The sequence below is a fragment of the Callithrix jacchus genome, chromosome 15, assembly GCF_049354715.1.
Source record: "Callithrix jacchus isolate 240 chromosome 15, calJac240_pri, whole genome shotgun sequence".
NCBI lineage: Eukaryota > Metazoa > Chordata > Mammalia > Primates > Cebidae > Callithrix > Callithrix jacchus.
The window spans coordinates 82,941,131-82,962,021 of record NC_133516.1 but is presented as its reverse complement, the minus strand read 5'-3'; the positions used below and the strand labels follow the sequence as shown (position 1 = coordinate 82,962,021).

Below are 20,891 nucleotides of genomic sequence, written 5' to 3'. Positions count from 1 at the left end.
CAAAGCAGGAGGATTGCCTGGACCCAGGAGGTAGAGGTTGCAGGGAGCCAAGACCATGCCATTGCACTCCAGCCTGGGCATCAAAAGCGAAACTCCATCACCAAACAAAACAAAACAAAACAAAACAAAAACAAACTACCAGTTTAACAGGGAAAAAAAACATACATGACAAACCTATATCTCAAACTAGCTAAATGAGTTAGTAATCAACTTATAGAAAAAGCCCACAAAATTACTGTGATATATAACAAAGGCATTATCTGCTAAAATTATGTCTGAGAACTAAAGGCATCTTGGGGAAAGGTGGTGGCCAAAGTTTTGGAGTAGGTATATTAATAACACATATTTGTACCTTTCATTGATTTAAATATATTAGGTTTTCCTGTCCCACTATGGCAATATTAGACTACAGGAAATACTGTACAAACATATTTTTTATGTTTTTAAATGGTGGTGGTGTCATAGCAAAGAAAATATGAATGAGAATGTGTGTCTATACATGTATGTACAACTGGATCTACTGATCAACCTACCCAACTATTTATGAGCCAATGGCAGATAAGACTTATCTAGACACAAATGGAAAAAGGATTTGAAAAACATCTGTTTAATGTATCACTGCTTTTATTAAAACTGAAAATGTCTTTATCCAGTTCTTTTCTTTACTCAGATTATTTTTGTTACTTTTCACAAGTTTGAAATAGGCTTTTTATCTGCATGGGGGAAGCTGTCTCTGTCAACTGTACTTATTTCTTTGAAGAATCAAGATCTGTAGCAAGTAGTGGTAGTGAGCCTGCACATAAAAGCATCTGTTGTTAGTTTTAGGTAATGTGACTGTTCTCCCAGTTACATGAATAACCCTGCTTTATGCTTGTTACTCAAGTATTTAGCCTGTAAGTACTAATTGTCACTCTAATATGTATCACAGTTTGAAGGAACAATCATAACCATAACTAGCTACAGGAGGAGATTATCCTCTGAGCTACAGCACAACTTTGGCAATTCACAGATATGGTATGAACTTCAAAAAGTTCAAGAAAAACTTTTTTTTAAAACTAAGGTAAAATTCATGTTAACATAAACCATTAACAATTGTACAATTCAGCATGATTCAGCATTTAGTACATTCACAATGTTATATAACCATCACCTCTAGTTCCAAAACGTTTTCATTACTCCAAAGGGAAACCCCAAACCCACAAGCAGTGACTCCACATTAATCCCTTCCTCTAAGCCCCTAGCAAGGGAAAATGTATTTTTAATGCAGCAGTTTAAAAATGTTTTCTGGTGCAAAGCCCCTCTCAGTAGTATTTATTCAAGTCAGAACCTAAATATCCAAATTTTGTACTAAATTAGATACTAAATGATATCAGACTGTGGTAAAGAAAAGCAATAAATTGATCCTAAGATTTATTAAAAATGAATGAAAGGGAAAGCTGAAAACTGAGAGAAGACTATTCACTTTCCTTTCCTCTTAGAGGAGAAAATTTAGTCCAGCTCAACAAATAGTCTTCCCCGGAAGACAGGTGAAGACCATTCCCTAATTATCAGGTTCTATGAGATACTATTTTCTCACAATCAGACTTGGTAGCTATTTTGGGTCTCACTAAGGAACAGAAAGCTCCTATGGCATTTTACTTCGAATCAGTTCAGTTTTAACCCACAATCTTATACACAGGAAAGCAAAATAATTCCTAGCAATTGCGATGGCTGAAGACTTTATGGCTCCAGGTACAAAGAAGTATTAATAAAATATGTGGTTTTTATTCTACAGAAATTCAGATTTACCATCCAAATTAAAATTATATAAAATAGAAAGGCTTCTTGAAAATTCATCCATCTATCAACCCACCCACATACACATCCATCTATCTAACAATACGGAACATGAAATAGTGTGGAAGGTCCCAGGATAGGGAAATAAGCGGATAATTGTCCTTGTCTAATCAACAGAAATTGACAAGAAGAACTGAAAAAACAATCTGACAAGAAAGGGAACCACTTAGGACAGGGGCACTGTCAAATGAAAACATCTCTATAACCATGTACCCGATATCTAAATGAAAAGAGGACTGGAGATTTTAGTAAGACATTTTGTCAATGTTAAAAATAATCTTTAAAATAAACTGAGTATCAGTGGTCTGTGGTCCCTCTCTCCTTATGGCCCATGCTGCCCATTTTCTCCCATATATTTACTGTCTCTCACTACATCACCTATCATTCTGTGTATCTGAATGCCCAGCTGAAGGCCATAACAGTTCGTGTCTTAGCCTGGACAAGAATATGTAATGTATAGTCAGTTATCCCTTGGTATCCTGGGGGACTGGTTCCAAAACCTCCTTAGATACCCAAATCCAAAGATGCTCAAGTCCCTTACATAAAATGGTGTAGTATTTATAGGTAACCTACACAGAGACTCTCATATACTTTATTTTTAATTTTATTTTTTGAAACAAAGTCTTGCTCTGTCACCCAGGCTGGAGTGCAATGATATAATCCTGGCCTACTGCAACCTCCACCTCTTGGGTTCATGCGATTCTCGGGCCTCAGCCTTTTGTATACTTTAAATTATCTCTAGATTACTTATAATACCTAATACAATATAAATACTATGTAAATAGTTTTATACAATTGTTTTAAAATTTATATTATTTTTTATTGTCATACTGTTCTATTTTATTGGATCCCCCCACCCTGAATACTTTCAATCTATAGTTGGTTGAATACAGGGCTGTTGGACCCTACACATACAGAAGGCTGACTATACAGACACATAGACATGATGGGCTTAAAAAAGCAATCCTCAGCCAGGTGCAGTGGCTCACGAGGTCAGGAGTTTGAGACCAGCCTGACCAACATGGTGAAATTCAGTCTCTACTAAAAATACAAAAATTAGCTGGGCATGGTGGCATGCACCTGTAGTCCCAGCTACTCAGAAGGCTAAGGCAGGAGAATTGCTTGAACCGTCTCAGAAGAGGAAAAAAAAAATCCCTCTTTTTCCTTCAGTAGTAGACTGTTATTTTGGTTTTGGATAAGGAGAGAGGTGCAACTAGTGAAAGGTAAGGTGAAAAAAGTGAAGAAATTAAGAAGACAATGAAAAGGAGAGTATCTGGAATCTCGGAGGCTTTGCCACACCCAAAGACATGGAGTGTGGGTGAGGGAGGCGTCCAAGATGTGAAGGGGAGTACTTTGTGAACCTTTTTCAAACAAACACCCTAAAAGTTAATAATTCTAAAATGAACAATCACTACCAGTTCTACATCCTTCCAACTTCTATACCCCATTGTTCTTCTTCTCTTTCTTAATTATAGGCAATCCTTAAGATCTATTGCTTTCATCTGTTCATTCTTCTCTACTTCAAAGAGGTTGTTAACTGTTACCTACACCTTTTCCCTGTGAGGAAGTCTCCTTTCACCCTTGTTATAGTCCTATTCTTGCTACCGTTAAGTCCACACTTTTTATGGGGACAGACTAAGAGCACTTCTATGGGGCTGTCTCAACCAGTTCAAAATGGTTTATTTTTCAATCCCAACCATTACTACCTACTTCCAATCACTTTGTCTATCCATGGCAATGAGTGATAAGAAAATGGGGTCAGTGAGGGTGAATACAAACTACAGTGAAAGAATGGAAAAAATGGTGGCATTCTGGAGGACAGAAACAGCAAAGCAACAGCACTTCTCAGGATCAGAGTGTATGTGTTCTTGAAGGCAGAGAAGGAGTATAGAAGAGATTGAAATTGAAAAATAAGGTAACATTTATTTATTAAACATGTGTGCCAAGTTTGAGAGTAGGGGAATAATTAAGGGAACAAAAAGGTCCATGATGAAGTGGGATAGCTCTGGGGAAGTGAGAGGGAAATGAAAAATAGAAAGGATAAAAGACTGTTACCGCAGAGACATGGTTAAAAACAAAATGGCAAGAAATTCCAGAAAACTTAGAAAAAAACGACATGTGATAAAAATTTCTTCAGCCAACTGAAGATGTCATGAAGATTATTCATTAAAAAGTCACATAGTAGTTTATTAGGGAAAACTACAGATGTTTTGATGGTACATCAATCATTACGTGTTCCATAATCAAACATTTTAATGCACAATTCAAACAAAAGCAAAATAAGTTTAAAAATAGGTATCAACCAAAAAGTTAACAAAACTCATTTAACTAAATATTGCTGCACTGTTGTTTTATACTGCAAAGCACAGAAGAAAAATTCTTATGAAAAGACAAAATGAATAAACTCAAATATGCCTAATAAAGCAATCTTTTTCAATGGAAAAAAGAAACCTACATCTAGTTGGTAAAACCTGATATTTCCTTTAAAAGTTTCTATTCTTCCAAGTGCAAGATCCCAAAATTCATTGATAAGATAAGACAGGTAATAACCTTCCTAGTTTTCTGAGGGGGCAGGTGGGTGGTGGTGGTAATGTGTTTGTACAAACTGTTGTATGAAAGCTGAGGACAAATTTGAGAGCAGTAATCAATGTGTAACCAGAGGGAAGAAATCAACCTCTCTATTGACTAGATCTCCTCTTACAGTGATGTAATAAAATACCTAGCAGTCATGAGATAAAAGGGAATTTTCCTTTATTAGCTTTGAAAGAGCTCATACTGCAGATCCCCAAAAAGGAGTCACTAAAATAGGCAGACATTGTTTTTGTTCTACAAGAAGTCTGATTGCCTCATGTGTGTACTATACCTCTTATGTACATATAATAATTTCCAGTGGTTGTCTATATAGTTAAAAGTGCTATACAGACACTATTATCTCTCTATTCACAAAAAGGTTTAAATGACTTAATAACGGAGGGCCCCATTACATTTGTGTATTATTTTGAGCAGCAATTCAAATGCTAGGATTCTTTTTTTTTTTTTTTTTGAGATGGAGTTTCACTCTGTCACCCAGGCTGGAGTGCAGTGGCATGATCTCGGCTCATTGCAACCTCTGCCTCCTGGGTTCAAGCAATTCTCTTGCCTCAGCCACCTGAGTAGCTGGGATTACAGGCACCCACCACCATGCCTGGCTAATTTTTGTATTTTTAGTAGAGATGTGGTTTCACCATGTTGGCCAGGCTGGTCTCAAACTCCTCACCTCATGTGATCTGCCCACCCTGGCATCCCAAAGTGCTGGGATTAGAGGCATAAGCCACTGTGCCCAGCCCAGAACTCTATTCTTAATGAAGTGCAATAAATAAGGCATTACTGAGTTTTTCAAATCCTATTTTAAAAATAAACTTATTGGGCATTTAAAAATAATACTGATTCTGAAGGGACCAGTCTAGATTTTTCTATGTTTATTTATTTTGTATCTCAATCCTACTGTGGTCTACATTTTCAGCTTTGTCATTTTTTCTTTTCTGGAGTCAACTCATTTTTATAATTAAGATTTTGAAGATGTATATGTCCTTTAATCCAACAATCTCATTTATTTAAATAGAGAAACTCAGGTAGGGATCATGTGTTGGCCAAGGTCTACAACTATGTTAGAGGCAACTAGGCTTTAGTTATGACTTACTCTTTGCTCCTGTAACGTTGCATTTCTTTATTGTCTTGGTTATATATCATATACCACCAGTATTCTGGGCTTCTGGAAATATATTTGTCCAAACTAAATGCAGAACTTTCATTCAAGATATTAGTTTTTGATTGTCTGTTCCTATACCACTCTACATTTTCCCAAGTAGAGTATGTCAAAAGCAGCAAGGTGGACCAAATAATCTCAGGGAATACAAATTCTTATAAAAAACGGATAATTTAGAGCCTAAAATTTGAATACAATCACTCATTATTTGTCATTACTATTGTAGTTACCCGAACTAAATCCTTCCTGTCCCCTTTTAGTCCACTTATAAATTTTCCCAAGTTCTCCCTGTGATGTGTCTCCACTGGCCTACATAGCATTTCATTGCCCAGAAGAGTATACCTGATTACATAAATTTTTCTCTTCCAGATTATTTAGAAAGTACTGAAGAATAATTCTGACATCTATTCTGTTGATGTGTTCTACATATTATCAAGTCTTCCTATTCCATGTAGATTTATCATGGCTATTGTAAATAATAAGTCTAAAAACCAACAAGACCCATCTCGGAGTTCATAGTAATTTGAGAATAACCTTGGAAGATACAGGAGTACCTCAGAGCTACTAGAAGTTTGGTTCTAGACTATGCAATAAAGTGAGTCATGCAAATGTTTTGGTTTTCTACTGTATGTAACTGATAAATTTACCCTACACTATAGTCTATTAACTGGGTAATAAGCAATACATCTAAAAAAGTTAACAACACACATATCTTAATTTAAAAATACTTTATTGCTTAAAAAAATCCTAATGATCACCTGAGCCTCCTGCGAGTCATCTTTTGTGGGTGGAAGGTCTTACAGCTCGATGTTGATGGCTGCTGATTGACCAGGGTGGTGGTTGCTGAAGGTTAGGATAGCTGTGGCAATTTCTTAAAACACTATGAAGTTTGTCACATTGATTGACTCTTCCTTTCACAAAAGATTTCTCTGTAGCATTTAAGGCTGTTTGATTGCATTTTACCCTGGTAGAACTTCTTTCAAAATTGGAGTCAATCCTCTCAAACCCTGCTGCTGCTTTCAACTAAGATTATAGAATATTCTAAATCCTTTGTTGTCATTTCAACATAGCAGCTTCACCAGGAGCAGATTCCTTCTCAAGAAACCACTTTTTTGGCTCATCCATAAGAAGTAACTCCTTATCCATTTATGTTTTATCATAAGACTGCAGCAAATTAGTCACTTTTCAGGCTTCACTTTTAATTCTAGTTCTCTTACTATTTCCACCACATCTGTAGTGACTTCCTCCACTGAAATCTTGAGACCCTCCAAGTTATCCATGAGGCTTGGGATTAACTATTTCTAAAATCCCGTTAATGTTTGATATCTGAACATCTTTGGCAAATCACAAATGTTCCTAATGACACCTAAAATGGTGACTCCTTTCCAGGTTTTCAGTTTACTTTTCCTGAATCCAACAGAGGAATCACTATTTAATGGCAGTTAGTCTTGTGAAATGCATTTCTTAAATAACATGACATAAAAGTAAAACTTATTCCTTGATCCATGGGCTGCAGAATGGATGTTGAGTGGGCATGAAAACAACATTCATCTCTTTGTACATCTCCATCAGAGCTCATGGATGACTACGTACATTGTCAATAAGCAGTCATATTTTGAATCTTTTTTTCCTGAGCAGTAGGTCTCAACAGTGGGCTTCAAATATTCAGTAAACCATGCTGTAAACAGATGTGCTATCATGCAGCCTTTTTTCTTCCACTTATAGAGCACAAGCAGAGTAGATTTAGGATAATTCTTAAGGACCCCAGGATTTTTGAAATGGTAAAGCAGCACTGTCTTCCACTTAAAATCACCAGCTGTACTACCCCATAACAAGAGAGTCAACCTATTCTTTGAAGCTTTGAAGTCAGGCCACTGACTTTTCCTCTCTAGGAAGATTCTAGATGGCATCTCCTTCCAATAGAAGGCTGTTCTGTCTCCACTGAAAAATCTGTTGGTTAGTGTAGTTATGTTCATCAATGATCTTGGCTAGTGGTCTTCTGGATAAAATGCAGCTTCTACATCAGCACTTGCTGCTTCACCTTGCACTTGTATGGTATGGAGATGGCTTCCTTCCTTAAGCCTCCTGAACCAACCTCTGCTAGCTTTTCCTCTGTTGCTTCCTCAACCTCTCTCAGCCTTCACAGAATTGAGTAACATTAGGACCTTGCTCTGGATTAGGCTTTGCCTTCAGAAAATGTTGTGGCTGTTTTGATCTCTATTTACTTCCTTATTTGTGTGTTCACTGAAGTAGCACTTTTCATTTCCTTTGACAACTTTTCTTTGCGTTCACAACTTGGCTAACCGTTTAGCACAAAGGGCCTAGCTTTTGGTCTATCTCAGCTTCTGACATACTTTCCTCACTAAGCTTAATCATTCTAGCTTTTGATTTAAAGTGAGAGTATGTGTGACTCTGCCTTTCACTTGAACACTTAAAGGCCACTGTAGGGTTATTAAATGGCCTAATTTCAATACTGCTGTGTCTCAGGGAACAGGGAGATCCAAGGAGAGGGAGAGAGATGGGGACTGGCTGATTGGTCAGCAAGTTGGAACACACACATTGATCAATTAAGTTCAATACAAACTTCCAAAACGATCACAACAGTAACATCAAAAAATTACTGATCATAGATCATCATAATGGATGTAATAACAATGAAAAAGCTCCAAATACTGCAAGAATTACCAAATGTGGCACAGAGACACAAAGTAAGCATAGGCTGTTGGAAGAATGGCACCAAAAGACTTGACCAACACAGAGTTGACACAAAACTTTTATTTATTTGTTAAAAAAAAAAGCACTATCTGTGAAATGCAATAAAGTGAAGCTCAATAAGACAATGTATGCCTATACTTAATCAATCTCAGGTAGTAAAAATACTATATTCACTTCAGATGTGTGTGAGGATAAGGCAAGCCAGAAGAAAATGCCTAGGACACAGGCAGATAAATAGATGAGCTGACCATATTTATGTCTATCGTTATTTTATAACAGGAAAATAGGTTTAAAAATCATTGTTACAAATATGGAATCTACGAATTATCATAAATAATGAATTATAATAGATTTTATAAATAAGTAGCCTACTGCTTTCAAATGAAATAAATATAAACCTTTGATGAGCTAGGATTCTAGAACACTTGCTTTTGTTGCCCTGTCTTCAACTCATTTTCAATTCCATGTTTTCATCAATTCCTATTCTATAACTCTCCTATTCTGTCATACTTTTTCAAAAAATATTTTCTAATTTTTTATATCTCAATCTTCCTTTTACTGTTCTTTTCTTTTCTTTTTTAGACAGAGTCTCATTTTGTTGACCAGGCTGGAGTGCAGTGGCACAATTTCAGCTCACTGCAACCTCTGCCTCCCAGATTCAAGCAATTCTCCTGCCTCGGCCTCCCAAGTAGTTGGGACGACAGGCATGTGCCACCACATCTGGCTAATTTTTGTATTTTTTAGTAGAAACGGGGTTTCACCATATTGGACAGGCTGGTCTCAAACTCCTGACCTCATGATCTGCTTGCCTTGGCCTCCTAAAGTACTGGGATTACAAGTGTGAGCCACCATGTCCAGCCTGTTCTTTTCTTTACTTGCTTTCTGGAACACTTCTATCTAATCACCTGCTTTCTTCATGTCCAGATACTTGTACCCCTCCACCCCAAAATATTCAGTCTAAGTCAACATATTGCTCACTGGCTGCCTGGCTGTCCCAAATATCCTATTTCAACTCTCAATTAAACAGTTCCCTAGAGTTACAAAATCACCACATCTTCTGGCCTAGCTAACATGCTGCCACTTGTACTTACCTCCCCACAAAGCTACCATTCTGTCAGATAATGCAGCCAAGTGGTAGAGGAATAGAATGTTCACATTAGCTTATACTAAATGGATAAGCTACCCTTTACCACCCCCATCCTACCCTATACTCTGAGGAGGACAATGTTTTCTAAAATAATTTCAATTGATAAAATTTCATATAAATAAGGTAAAAAATTGAGATTGGGTACGTGGGATAGAGTTAGGGGGAAACTCACCTTTAAACATACAAAGCAACTGATTCCCTAATATATCCTAGTCTTGGAATAGGCAACAAATTAGTTAATAAGAAAATACTGATCCCTATTGGGCTTTCCTGATTCTATTTGCTTCCTAAGGTCTGATTCAGCTATGGCTGAATTTGAATTCTAACGACAGGAAGAAACAGAAGGAAGAGGGTGTGCCAAAGGTTTATTCTAATTTCCAACATCTGAATGCAGATAATATTGTCAGTTATGGGTCCTGAAACACTGAAGCTTCAGTGCTGGAAAAATGAGAGAGATCTGATATTCTCCTGAGTTACGAATTTAGGCAATCAGAAAGATCTCAAAATTGTCCGTATCATACCTGCTCCTCTCTCTCCTTCCTCTATTTCAATAAGGAAATGCTTCTTGTGATTATATTAAAGTAATACTAATTATTGTTTATGGCTAATTACTCCTTGGTACAGTAACAAACATCAAATTGCAGTTAGCTTTGCTATAAGCTTTACCTTAATAAAACACTATATTTTACTCAAGTGTTTAATCTTTATAGTTCTGTACATAGGGCAGGTTTACTTTACCAATTAAAACAATAGTAGTAACAACCAGAGGGAACATTAGAAATGCCCAAGATATACTGGTTGCATAAATTAATAAATACTATGTTTATTTAATGTGGTACATGGCACTCAAACATTCAATGAGCACAGCACCTACTGTATGTAGATCTTTATTTTATTTGGGGGAAGTAGTGCTGCAGGCATCACTGACAATTTATTATGAGGAAGGAGGAGTGCTTTATGCTGCCTGTAGAAGAACCTCACTAATACTCCTTACCCTCCATCCGGGCCCCCACAATGTTTCTCTCTCTAGATTTCCTCTAGCTATGCAACCAACTGTAAGACTGATTGTCCTTCTTCAACCCCTTGGATTACCCAGTTTTATTCTGGTCATCCATTAATTACTACTAACTAGTATGTGCTTTCAAGTTGCATCTGTATAACAGTTACAGCTGCCTTAGAGAACAAGATCACCATTTGGAAACACTGCTCCAAAATCAAATATAGAGTATCAAATAGAATGACATTAAGGCTGGGCGCAGTGGCTCAAGCCTGTAATCCCAGCACTTTGGGAGTCCGAGGCAGGCGGATCACCTGAGGTCAGCAGTTTAATATCAGCCTGGCAAACATGGCAAAACCCTGCCTCTACTAAAAATACAAAAATTAGCAGGTGTGGTGGTGGGCACCTGTAATCCCAGCTACTCAGGAGGCTTAGGCACTAGAATCGCTTTAACCAGGGAGGTAGAGTTGCAGTGAGCTGAGATCACGCCACTACACTCCAGCCTAAATGACAAAGTGAGACTCCATCTTAAAAAAACAAACAAACAAACAAACAAAAAAACCTCTTCCCTGAACATCTGTGTCTTTACATAGAAACACTATTCAAAAATACTAACAATGGTGATTTACAAAGACCGGGAGAAAGTACTACTTTGTGATCATATCCCAGTTTCAGAATGGGTGCTAAGACAGAGCATTTTAACACTTTTTAAAAAGGGGCCATAATCTCAAAATGATAGCACTTTGAATAATACAATTAGTATATGTTAAGTATACTCTATGACGTCTGCACAAGGACAAAAATTGCCTAATGATACATTTCTCAGAATATATCTGCATCATTAAACAATACATGACTGTGTTTACAGGGTCCACTTTTTCACTGATACTCACAGAATCACATAAGCACTCTGATAATCACAGAGACTGCACACTGTGTCTATACGCATTACATCCCAATATAAATGAATCTCTAAACCCTCAAAAACATAAATGTTAAAGACATACATCACATTTATATCTAATGTGCTGGGCAAACATAATATTTTTAAATACAAAAATAAAACAGTCTTCATTCTTTTTTCTTTTTTTAAAGACTTGTAAATATGCTATATATGAATAAAGGAAATATATTTCTTTCTTGGTGATAGAAAGCTCTACATCTCCCTTTTTTGTTTTCTAGCCTGAGTATGCTTACTTATCAGTCAACATATTACTATTTCTTGTGATTTTTTAAAATAATGAATTGTACACTTCTTATGCTCAGTATAGGACAAAAGCCATGTCATCAGAGGAAGGGTGACTGAATGAATCACTTAGGTCTTAATCAGGAAGAAAAGAAAAATTGAACACAGAAATGGTTAAGAAAAAGTGAATACCCCAAGGTCTCCCAGAAACCACCAATGCACAGAGTTAGTTTTCTTTTCAATATTTTCTCAACAGCAGCAATGGTACCAAGTCTCAGAGGGGATGGAAATTTCCTTCCTTGTCTCTATCGTTTGTGTAAGTTCTTAGAAAGGGTTTATAGGATTCTAGTTTTCCTCCTGTTTGGAAGACAACTGAATTTATACAAATACAGCCACCAATTCATTTCCAGGTTTAAAAAATTGATCCAAACTCTACGGAAGCAAGAAATGCTACTATTTTAAGTTTCAGATCCAAACTTAAAGATGAAATTGTACATCAATCCAATTAGTGATAAACTTCACTCACTGAATTCTCTGTAACTTCTCATGTGCCAACATTATATTCTGCTAAAAATTAAAAGTTTTCCAATAGGCATAGCTTCTTTATGTGCTAGTCTTTTGTTCAAAACCATGTAAGTAGTGGCCAGCAAATCAGAAAGAATAATCTTTTCACCTTCATAAGTACTTAATATGTCCATTTTTGTCCTCCACATATTTTAATTAATGGAATGTCATTTCACACCCAGTGTGTAGCTTTCCTAGAAATGGTGAAAGAGCTAAGTATTTGGAGTTACCTTGAGTGGTGAAGTTGAAGAGTGCAGGTGTGTCTCGCCCATTTGGTAGTTTGACATTTGGGTCCCGTAATTCATCAAAAAATGAATGTGCACAAGCTTCCAGTGGTGTCAATCGGGCAGTTGGTGTATACTCCAGCAGACGGCTACACAGTGCAATCGCCTCTGGTGGAGTTCGAGGTCGGAAGACCTGCAGTACAAAAAAAGGGAAAGAATAATTAATGTTATATGAATCTAGGCAAGTACCCTGTGAGTAATGACTTAATTCCTACCATGTACAGAAACATGGTTGCATTTGGGAAAAGACCTTCTAGAATGGAAAGAGTTAAGTGCATATGCTTCACAGTGGTGAACTGCTGATTAAGACTATATGAGAAATGCTCGGAGAAAAAAATCTATATATGCTAACCATAAAGCAATACAATCAGACATGCATACAAAATATGACAGGCACATGGGAAAGGCTACATTCTGGAGGCAAGCACAACTAGAAAAACATTTTTAAAATTTTAAAGTTTTCACTGCTATGGCAGTAAATAAAAGTTTGCCTCTTTTGCATTTTTTTTTTTTTAGCAGAACAACTGTCAATGATGGGCAGCATTGTTGAAAAATCTGGCAATCAATATCTTAAAAGAAAGAAGAGCTATTTACTCTAGGTCTACAAATGCTACTGATTTGATTATCTCCAATAAACAGAGCCTATCATTATTTGAAGAAATTCTTGAAAAACTAGAATTTGATAAAATGTCCTATATTTTTTTCTCAAGTAGCTATTACCATCGATGTGGCCAGATTTCCCTCATTTGAATAAATATTCCAAGGTTTTAATCAAGGAGAGAAAAATATATTATCCATTAAGAATGATTGAGACATGGAAAAAGTCAACTGAAGGCTATATTGAAGGAAAGTTCAATTAAATTAATCTACTTAAAGGAGTAGATAGCTTTCTACTCATTTGTGTCTTAAATAAAATAAAACTAATCAATAAAAAAACTATAGAAATATACTTAATTCTAAATTATGACCAGCTACAAAATAAAAATAAAAAGGGAAGGAATAGAAATAAACAGATGAGGAACTTTTGAACTAAAGAAAAATGAGACATATATCCCTTGATAGGAAGAACACACAACCAAATAAAAGGTGTGATGATGGAGGTGGACAGACAAGTAGACATGTATAAACGGAGGGAAATGGACCTATAAGTCAGAAAAGCCCATTCATATTGTGACAGGGCATGAAGCAGCCTGGGAGACTAAGATTTTCTAGTAAGATTGGTTAATGTAACATCTGGTTGTTCACTTATGCTGACAGTCAGTAGAACTAGTTACAACCACAGAGCTCATTAGACTTTCCAGAGACTATAAGTATTGTCTACAGTGAAAAGATTTTATTTTAGTTTATTATTGAAAAAGACATTTTCCATGAAAATTGAGAAATTACGTAAAGTAGGCTCTTAGAAATTTATTTCAGAACATTAAGGTCTTAGTCAATTTCTTGGATATGTGAAAAAGAAAACCTTTTTATAAGGTCAAAACCTGCCTTATCTTTATTCTTTTGAATACTCTGACTTGCCTCAGTCAAGAAAACCTTTGAGTTATTGAAATGTTTAGCTCTTCCACTGTTCTTGTCCCCTCTCTTGCTCCCAAAGTCCATAATCAAATACAGAATGTAAAAAGAAAATAATCAGTGGGAGAACCCAGAAAATTTTCATAAAAATATTAAACATTATTGGTATATTTTATCCCTGAGGGCAAGTTTGCTTCTGTTTGATGGTATATAGATTTATTTTGCTAGCTAATCCAAAATGTTTTTGCACCAATATGGCAGCACATAAGTGGAATTAAAAGTAGCACCAAAGGAAGAAATAAGTATCTCCCGCTAACTTTCAAATGTAGGATAGATGGATGGTGAGTTATTTTAAATAAAAAATTTTCATGTTATATTTTCCAAGATTTTGTGTTAAAGCTATTAATAAACCAGTATTATAAGCTTATTTTCAATATTTTTTTAAGTCACCCATATATTTTGGTGTTTTACTGGCTACAAGTGATCATCCATATTGGTACTAAAATATTTATTAGCATATATTTGTCAGGGAATCTTAACTCATGAAGTTCAAGAGTTAAAAACTATAAAGAAAATAATACATTCCAAGAGCCTACATAAAAATCAAGATTTAACCTGCCTTTGCAAAAAGTATACATTGTTATTTTAAACCCTTAAGAGATTCTTGATGAGAAAAGCCTTGGTTCAGTACTCAGTGAATAAAGGTTAAGTGGAAAATTAAGTGGGGCCAAAACCCAGTATCTCCCACAGTTCAGATTTCTGACCATAATACAGTGTGAGTTAGCACACAACTTCTAAAAATTATAGGGAAAACTAGAAACTAGCTCATCTGAATTATTTCTGCTTCTAAAGAAAAGGAAACCACCAAGAACTGAAATGTGTCTTTTAATTAAAGAAGCTTCTGCTGTCACTTCTTTCCTTACTCATTGACATTGCTTAACACACAGACCTTTGGTTTCATGGATCTTCATCAATATTTATTCTTGCAATAGAAATAATAATTTTAAACCCCCACAATTCCCAAACTTCAGCCTAGATGTCTATGAATCACCCAAGAGACTGACAATCTAAATATATTATAAGCAAAACCTATGCCATACAGTGAATAAAAACAGAAATCGCAGCTACTTACATCGTTTACTATTACATTTCAAGAATGAATAATTGTTTAGCCTTTCAAAAAAGGTTTCCCCCAAGTTTTATAGACCTGCCCTGAAATTTTGGGAAAAAAAAAAAAATTAAGTACATACCCGTACTCCTGAGGTGAAATGTCCTGTTCCTGACGAATCCTAAAGATGATAATGCAGTGAAATAATCCAAACAGGGGAAGTCAATCCAAAAGAGAATAGTCCAGCAAGGAAAAATATATCCAATGTTATAAGAAATCCATGGTGTGGGGGGGACATAGAAAATGTTTATACAGTTATAAACTTTAAACATCAGTCTCCACAGTAGCAAGTCCAAGTTTTAAAAATTATTTCACCACAGTGTATGCAAAAAAATTTTTTTTGATTGTGCAATGGTGAGGCACAGTAAAGAAACATTTTAATTTTTGTTTATTATGTTCCAATGCCAGTGCGTTTATTAAAAAAATACAAAACCAAAAAAAGTTAAAATCAAAATGAAATCTAGAAGTAAAGTTCCCAAAGTAAAGTGGTCTTCTCCGACCTGGATTCATCATCCACAGACATCACTGTGAGGGGGCACATTAGCCTACTTTTAAATTTTTAAGTTCCCAATATGCTACTTTTTTCTCTATTAATGTGTTTCAGTTACACAGTATAAACATTTTTTTGCTACATTAGTAGTGATGAGAGGAAAGTAATAAATATATTTAAGTTATATTACTACAGATTTCAAGCCAGATACTTTCAATTTGTGTGAGCTAAGAAGGATCAGGCCACCGCGGATTATTCTCCATTTTGGATTGACTTCTCTGCTAAAAGATGTTTCTTTGCTGACATTCTCATTATCTTAGGACTCATCAGGAAATTGACATATCACCTCAGGAGTGCGGGTATTAACTTACTTTTTTTATCGTGGGCTTTGCCCGCTCATACCCTTGCACCCATTACTTAGGAAAAATAAATAGAGAACATTCTTTCCTCTTTGGAAAAACTCTCTGAAAAAAATCAATCCTACATCTTCAAGCACTATAAATTAAACACAGTTCCATCTGCAAATATGCCCAATTCACCCACCAAAAGCTAAACAAAAATATATACAATTAACAATACAACTAAGGGACAGTCACAGTTACAGGTGACAGGTATAGTAATGTATACCAACACCTAGGCACAACGGAGCCAAATATGCAAGGGAGGTAGTAGGGTCTATTATGTCTAGGTATTGAGAACAAAAAAAATGGCAGGACTCACCAGTATCTGTGAATTCCCCTGGCTATTCTAAGAGAATTTAACATTCTTTTAGGATAGTTTCCAGTGGGGGAATTAAATATTTTGCAAAAATAAATAATCCGCGGATTACTTTTAGTCTGCAGACTAAAATTTAGTAAACAGATTAAAATCTGGCCCATCAGAATAAATTCTCTCATGAACTAAAACACAACCAGGTGGACAAAAATAGAAAACCAGACTGAAAGAACTGAGCACAAAATAAGACTCAACTGGGCCAACTAACAATTAGTACGCAGACTAAATATGGCCAGCAAAGTATGCAGCAAGGCCACAGAGATCCCAAAACACCCTTTAAAAAATAAAACCAAAAATAAATAAATAAAACAGAACAAAACAAAAAAAAAGCAAAAAAAAAAAAAAAAAAAAAAAAGAAAGAAAGAAAGAAAGAAAGAAAAAGAGGAAGGAAAAAAAGAAAGAGAAAGGAAAAACTGAAAGGAACCGAAACACTGACATGAACTTTTAAAGTGATTCAAATACTACCTCACCTATGCAGCAACTCATTTTCTTAAATTAAACAAACATCAACTCTCATCACAAATACTAGTCCATACAAGAAACTAATAGAAAAAATACATTTTTTCAAAAAGAAAGTTTCTGTAGTATTGAACAAATGCAAAGAAGTCCTTAAATGAAGAATTATTCTAAATAAATTTGCATTTGGGTAACTCAAAAATGACAGAGGCAATTTCTGCCCTATTTGTCCCTAGTATAGACGTTGGCCTTCAAATTTGAACCTGGAGCTAGGTGTTGTGACTGAATCTTAAGCACTTTAAAAAGGCCATTTTTAAACAATCACATACACCATAACAAGACCTCTGGTTAAGATGCATCTCACAGCATCAGCTCTTAGCAACTCTATTGTATTATGTAGCCAATCAAAGCAATGTAAAAATGTCCATTTTAAATGGCTGTTGGCAGTGATAATTAATCTAACAGAACACAGAACAAGAGCTATGGCTGTTCCAAACAGCTATTCCTCACTAGTGTTCATTACAATAAATGCACAACACACATCCTATGTTCTGGTCATATACAAAATACAAGCATCCAATTTTAAAAACTGATAAACTATGAATACTCCTAAAGAGCAACCCCAATATTGTCTCTCAAGTAATCTACTAATCATCTGAAATTATTTGCAATTTGTAAACCTAAACACAGGATTAACAGTGAGACAATGCCATGGACTATTGAATAGGTAATTACGTTAATTAACTAAGAAAAGAGATTAAGTCTACTTAACTGCTCATATGTAGTACATAATTCAATAATTACTTAACTAATTAGTCCACACTATTTTTTAAAATATTGTTTGGCGGTCTTTCACATGCTTTGATACATTGATCTAATTATATACTGACATACAAAGTAATCCAATTCACTTTAAGTACTATCAAAAATGAGTACCAGAGGCTACTGAAACTTTCAGAGTCTTCCTGCCAAGTAAAACTGCTACCTATGAAAGCAGAATCTAACAGGGTAGAATACATAAACTGAATTCAGTTTGAATTCTCAAGCCTAGTGCATAGATATTTTTCTAACCTTTTCATTAAGATACTAGTTTAGGTAAAGAAGGTGGAGCATAAGAAACACAAATAATCCTTTCCTTAGCCCTGACAGATCTAACAGCCAGTGAATTTCAGTTGTACTAATTAAAAGCCTTATTGAATTTTCCCAAGTTCTACTACAGATAAGAAAAGTTATATAGTAAGTCTTCATTTAATGTCATTGATAGGTTCTTGAAAACTGTGACTTTAAGTGAAATGTATAATAAAAGCAAATGTCTTCCTTCATCAACGTTGAATGAACCAATTTTTTTTATTTGAGGACCTATTGTACATCATTTCACTTAAAGTTGCAGTTTCTAAGAACTTACTAACCATCTTAAATGACTGGCTGTATATATGTAGATATCAGCATTTAACTATGTAATGTAATTTCCCTCCCTCACATCATGCAATGATGAAATAGTACTACATGCCTACACAGCAGTGTAATTTGCCAAATGTCCGCTTATGCAATTTAATCTTTCATTGTTCACAAAACAGTTATTATAGTCAGGCTGGCTCTCGTAAGAATACAGAAATATTTTCTTTTCATCCACCTCTCCCCACCTTGGGAGACATTCACCCCAGCTATAACAATTCCTAACCTTTTCTACACCTAAGCAAATCTTAAACCTCCCCTTCAACATCCCACCTCATCTATTATCTTTGAGGAGGCTTCCGTTTTTCCTCCACCATCCTCACTGGAAGTCTGCTTTGTAACACCTACAGCCATGTGGAACACCTCTTAACACTTACAGCTCAGAATCAACTATATGGTTATATAGAGTCTCACATTATTCAATATTTGCTTCAACTGAGCTTTTCACCTTTTAGCTTTTCAAGGACAAAGACTATATTTTACTTCTTTTGCATCCTTATGGTACCCAGCACAGCACTGGTTACATAGAAGACACAAGATTTACAGAACAAATAAAAAATAGAATTTTGCCTTCTTTTCAAATCTACCCCTAACCTCATCCTTTGCCTCCCACAAGCAATCTGAAAATTATGTCTTAGTATTCTTCCTTTTTGACATTATTCCTCTCACATGTGGATTAGCCATCCTAAAAGATGGATTTTAATGTGGTTTCCAGCAAAGAAACAGAAATATATAGCCAGTAGAAATAAAAAAGGAAGGCTATTAACACAGGAAAATGGATATTAGAAAAGGACAAGTGATTATTCTAACAATAGTAAGGATGTGGGTAGAAATTTTAGTAGAAAACCTACTGTATGTATTCATGAGACAAGTGAGAATGGTCTAGGTAGAATGTTCAGGGCAGAGTGGGGTTGAATAATAATATAAAAATTGATTTACCATAAGCAATAGAACAAAATAGACAAGTAGCAACCTTAGGAGCCAACAGAAATCCCCAACATGGTTTTATACTTTCTGGAATATATGTGAATGAAAGGAGTAAGGCAGAGACCAGAAAAGGTAGATAGAATGGATGTGCAAGAAAACTTTGGCAGCTATTTTTGTTTTGTGCTCTCTAGGCCTCTATGAAGGCATTTTAAGTAATATATTGAACAATGGTTAAAATAGGTAGGTTTACTAAGTTCTGAAAAATCTATTGAATGGCTCAGGTAAAAAATGTAACATTAGGCCGGGTGTGGTAGCTCACACTTGTAATCCAAGCACTTTGGAGGCCAAGGTGGACGGATCACCTGAGGTCGGGAGTTCAAGACCACCCTGACCAACATAGTGAAACCCCATCTTTAAGAAAAGAAAGAAAGAAAAAATGTAACATTATGGACAAGTCTTAAAAAGAAATAAGTATAGTGGGGCTTTTTTGTTCAGCTGTAAGTATAGAGAATAAGTAACTTGTTCAGTCGAAAATAATTCCTTTGAAAGCTGAAATGACCTGAGAATTCAATTTTCTGCTTACTCTGTTAGCCAGTTAGAAATACTAGTATTGACTCATCTGAAGCATGTTGACAGTGTTTCAGGAAATCAAGTATGCAAGAGTTAATTTTTGTGAATAACACTTTCTGGGAGACTTACCGAATGACTTATGGTCATACAAAAGCTACAGACACTTAAGCATTAAACTACCATATATGCCAACAACTTGGCAACAAATATTTTGAAATCATTGATATTCATATTAATATTATTATAAAAAAGAAATTAGGAATTGCTCTTTTATATATATGGTATAATTTGGTAGGTACTATAGGAGTTACATGGTGGGACAGTCATGAAGAACTTAGACAATGAGAAAACATTTCGTGGGAGAAGTGAAATTTGAGATCTTAAGAAAGGTTAAGACTTGGTAAGCAGAAAAGAACATTCTAAGAGAGTGCGAGGGGGAGCAGAGACAGGGAAGAGAGACACTAGCGTAAGGCAGAAATGAATGTGGCTTCTCTGGGGAACAACCAGGAGACAATTTGACTAAACCAGAAAATCCAGCATGGCTGCATGGTCCCTTCAAAGTGAGCTGCACACTGGACAAACACTCCAATATATAGCCAATATATTAAGTAGCACTAATGTAACTATTAAGAGATCAAGGGCCTTGGGATTGTAATCTACTTCTTTCTACTAACCAGTTATATCACTTATGACTTTCACTGCTCTGAAAGAATAAAACAGACATCTGCGTTACCTAACTGACCTCACAGGATTATTTATTACTAGGATACAGGAGAAATGCTTGTCACAAAGAAATTTAAACAAAAGAGTAGCAGAACCAGGCACTCGAAAGTGGGCGGGGAGGCAACTCATATACCTATTAAAAATATAACTTTATTAAAAATCCAGAATCAATCCTAACTAGACACTAAACTTTTAAATCCAATGCCTAACAACATGCATTTAAGGATACAGGAAGGTGTAAAACTTGGGAAAGAGACTGGGTTCAAGAACTAGATACCTCAAGAAAGGTTAGGAACAGGATAAATACTAACTATTTTTCTGGGAAAGAAAGGCAGAAAGATC

At 35.6% G+C, this 20,891-nt stretch overlaps 1 protein-coding gene across 10 annotated transcripts in view; it reads right to left on the bottom strand.

Annotated features, from left to right (window-relative positions):
- GSK3B (glycogen synthase kinase 3 beta) overlaps window positions 1-20,891 on the bottom strand; it is a 221,919-nt gene that overhangs the window by 28,470 nt on the left and 172,558 nt on the right. For 5 of the 10 annotated variants that reach the window (XM_017965207.4, XM_017965211.4, XM_054246270.2 and 2 more), the window contains 2 exons: window positions 15,237-15,275; window positions 12,421-12,607 (listed from right to left, as the gene is read on the bottom strand). In XM_017965207.4, the coding sequence (XP_017820696.1) occupies window positions 12,421-12,607; window positions 15,237-15,275 (226 nt within the window). The remainder of the gene's footprint in view (window positions 1-12,420; window positions 12,608-15,236; window positions 15,276-20,891) is intronic. The other 5 variants (XM_017965209.4, XM_078352070.1, XM_078352069.1 and 2 more) reach the window with 1 other exon arrangement.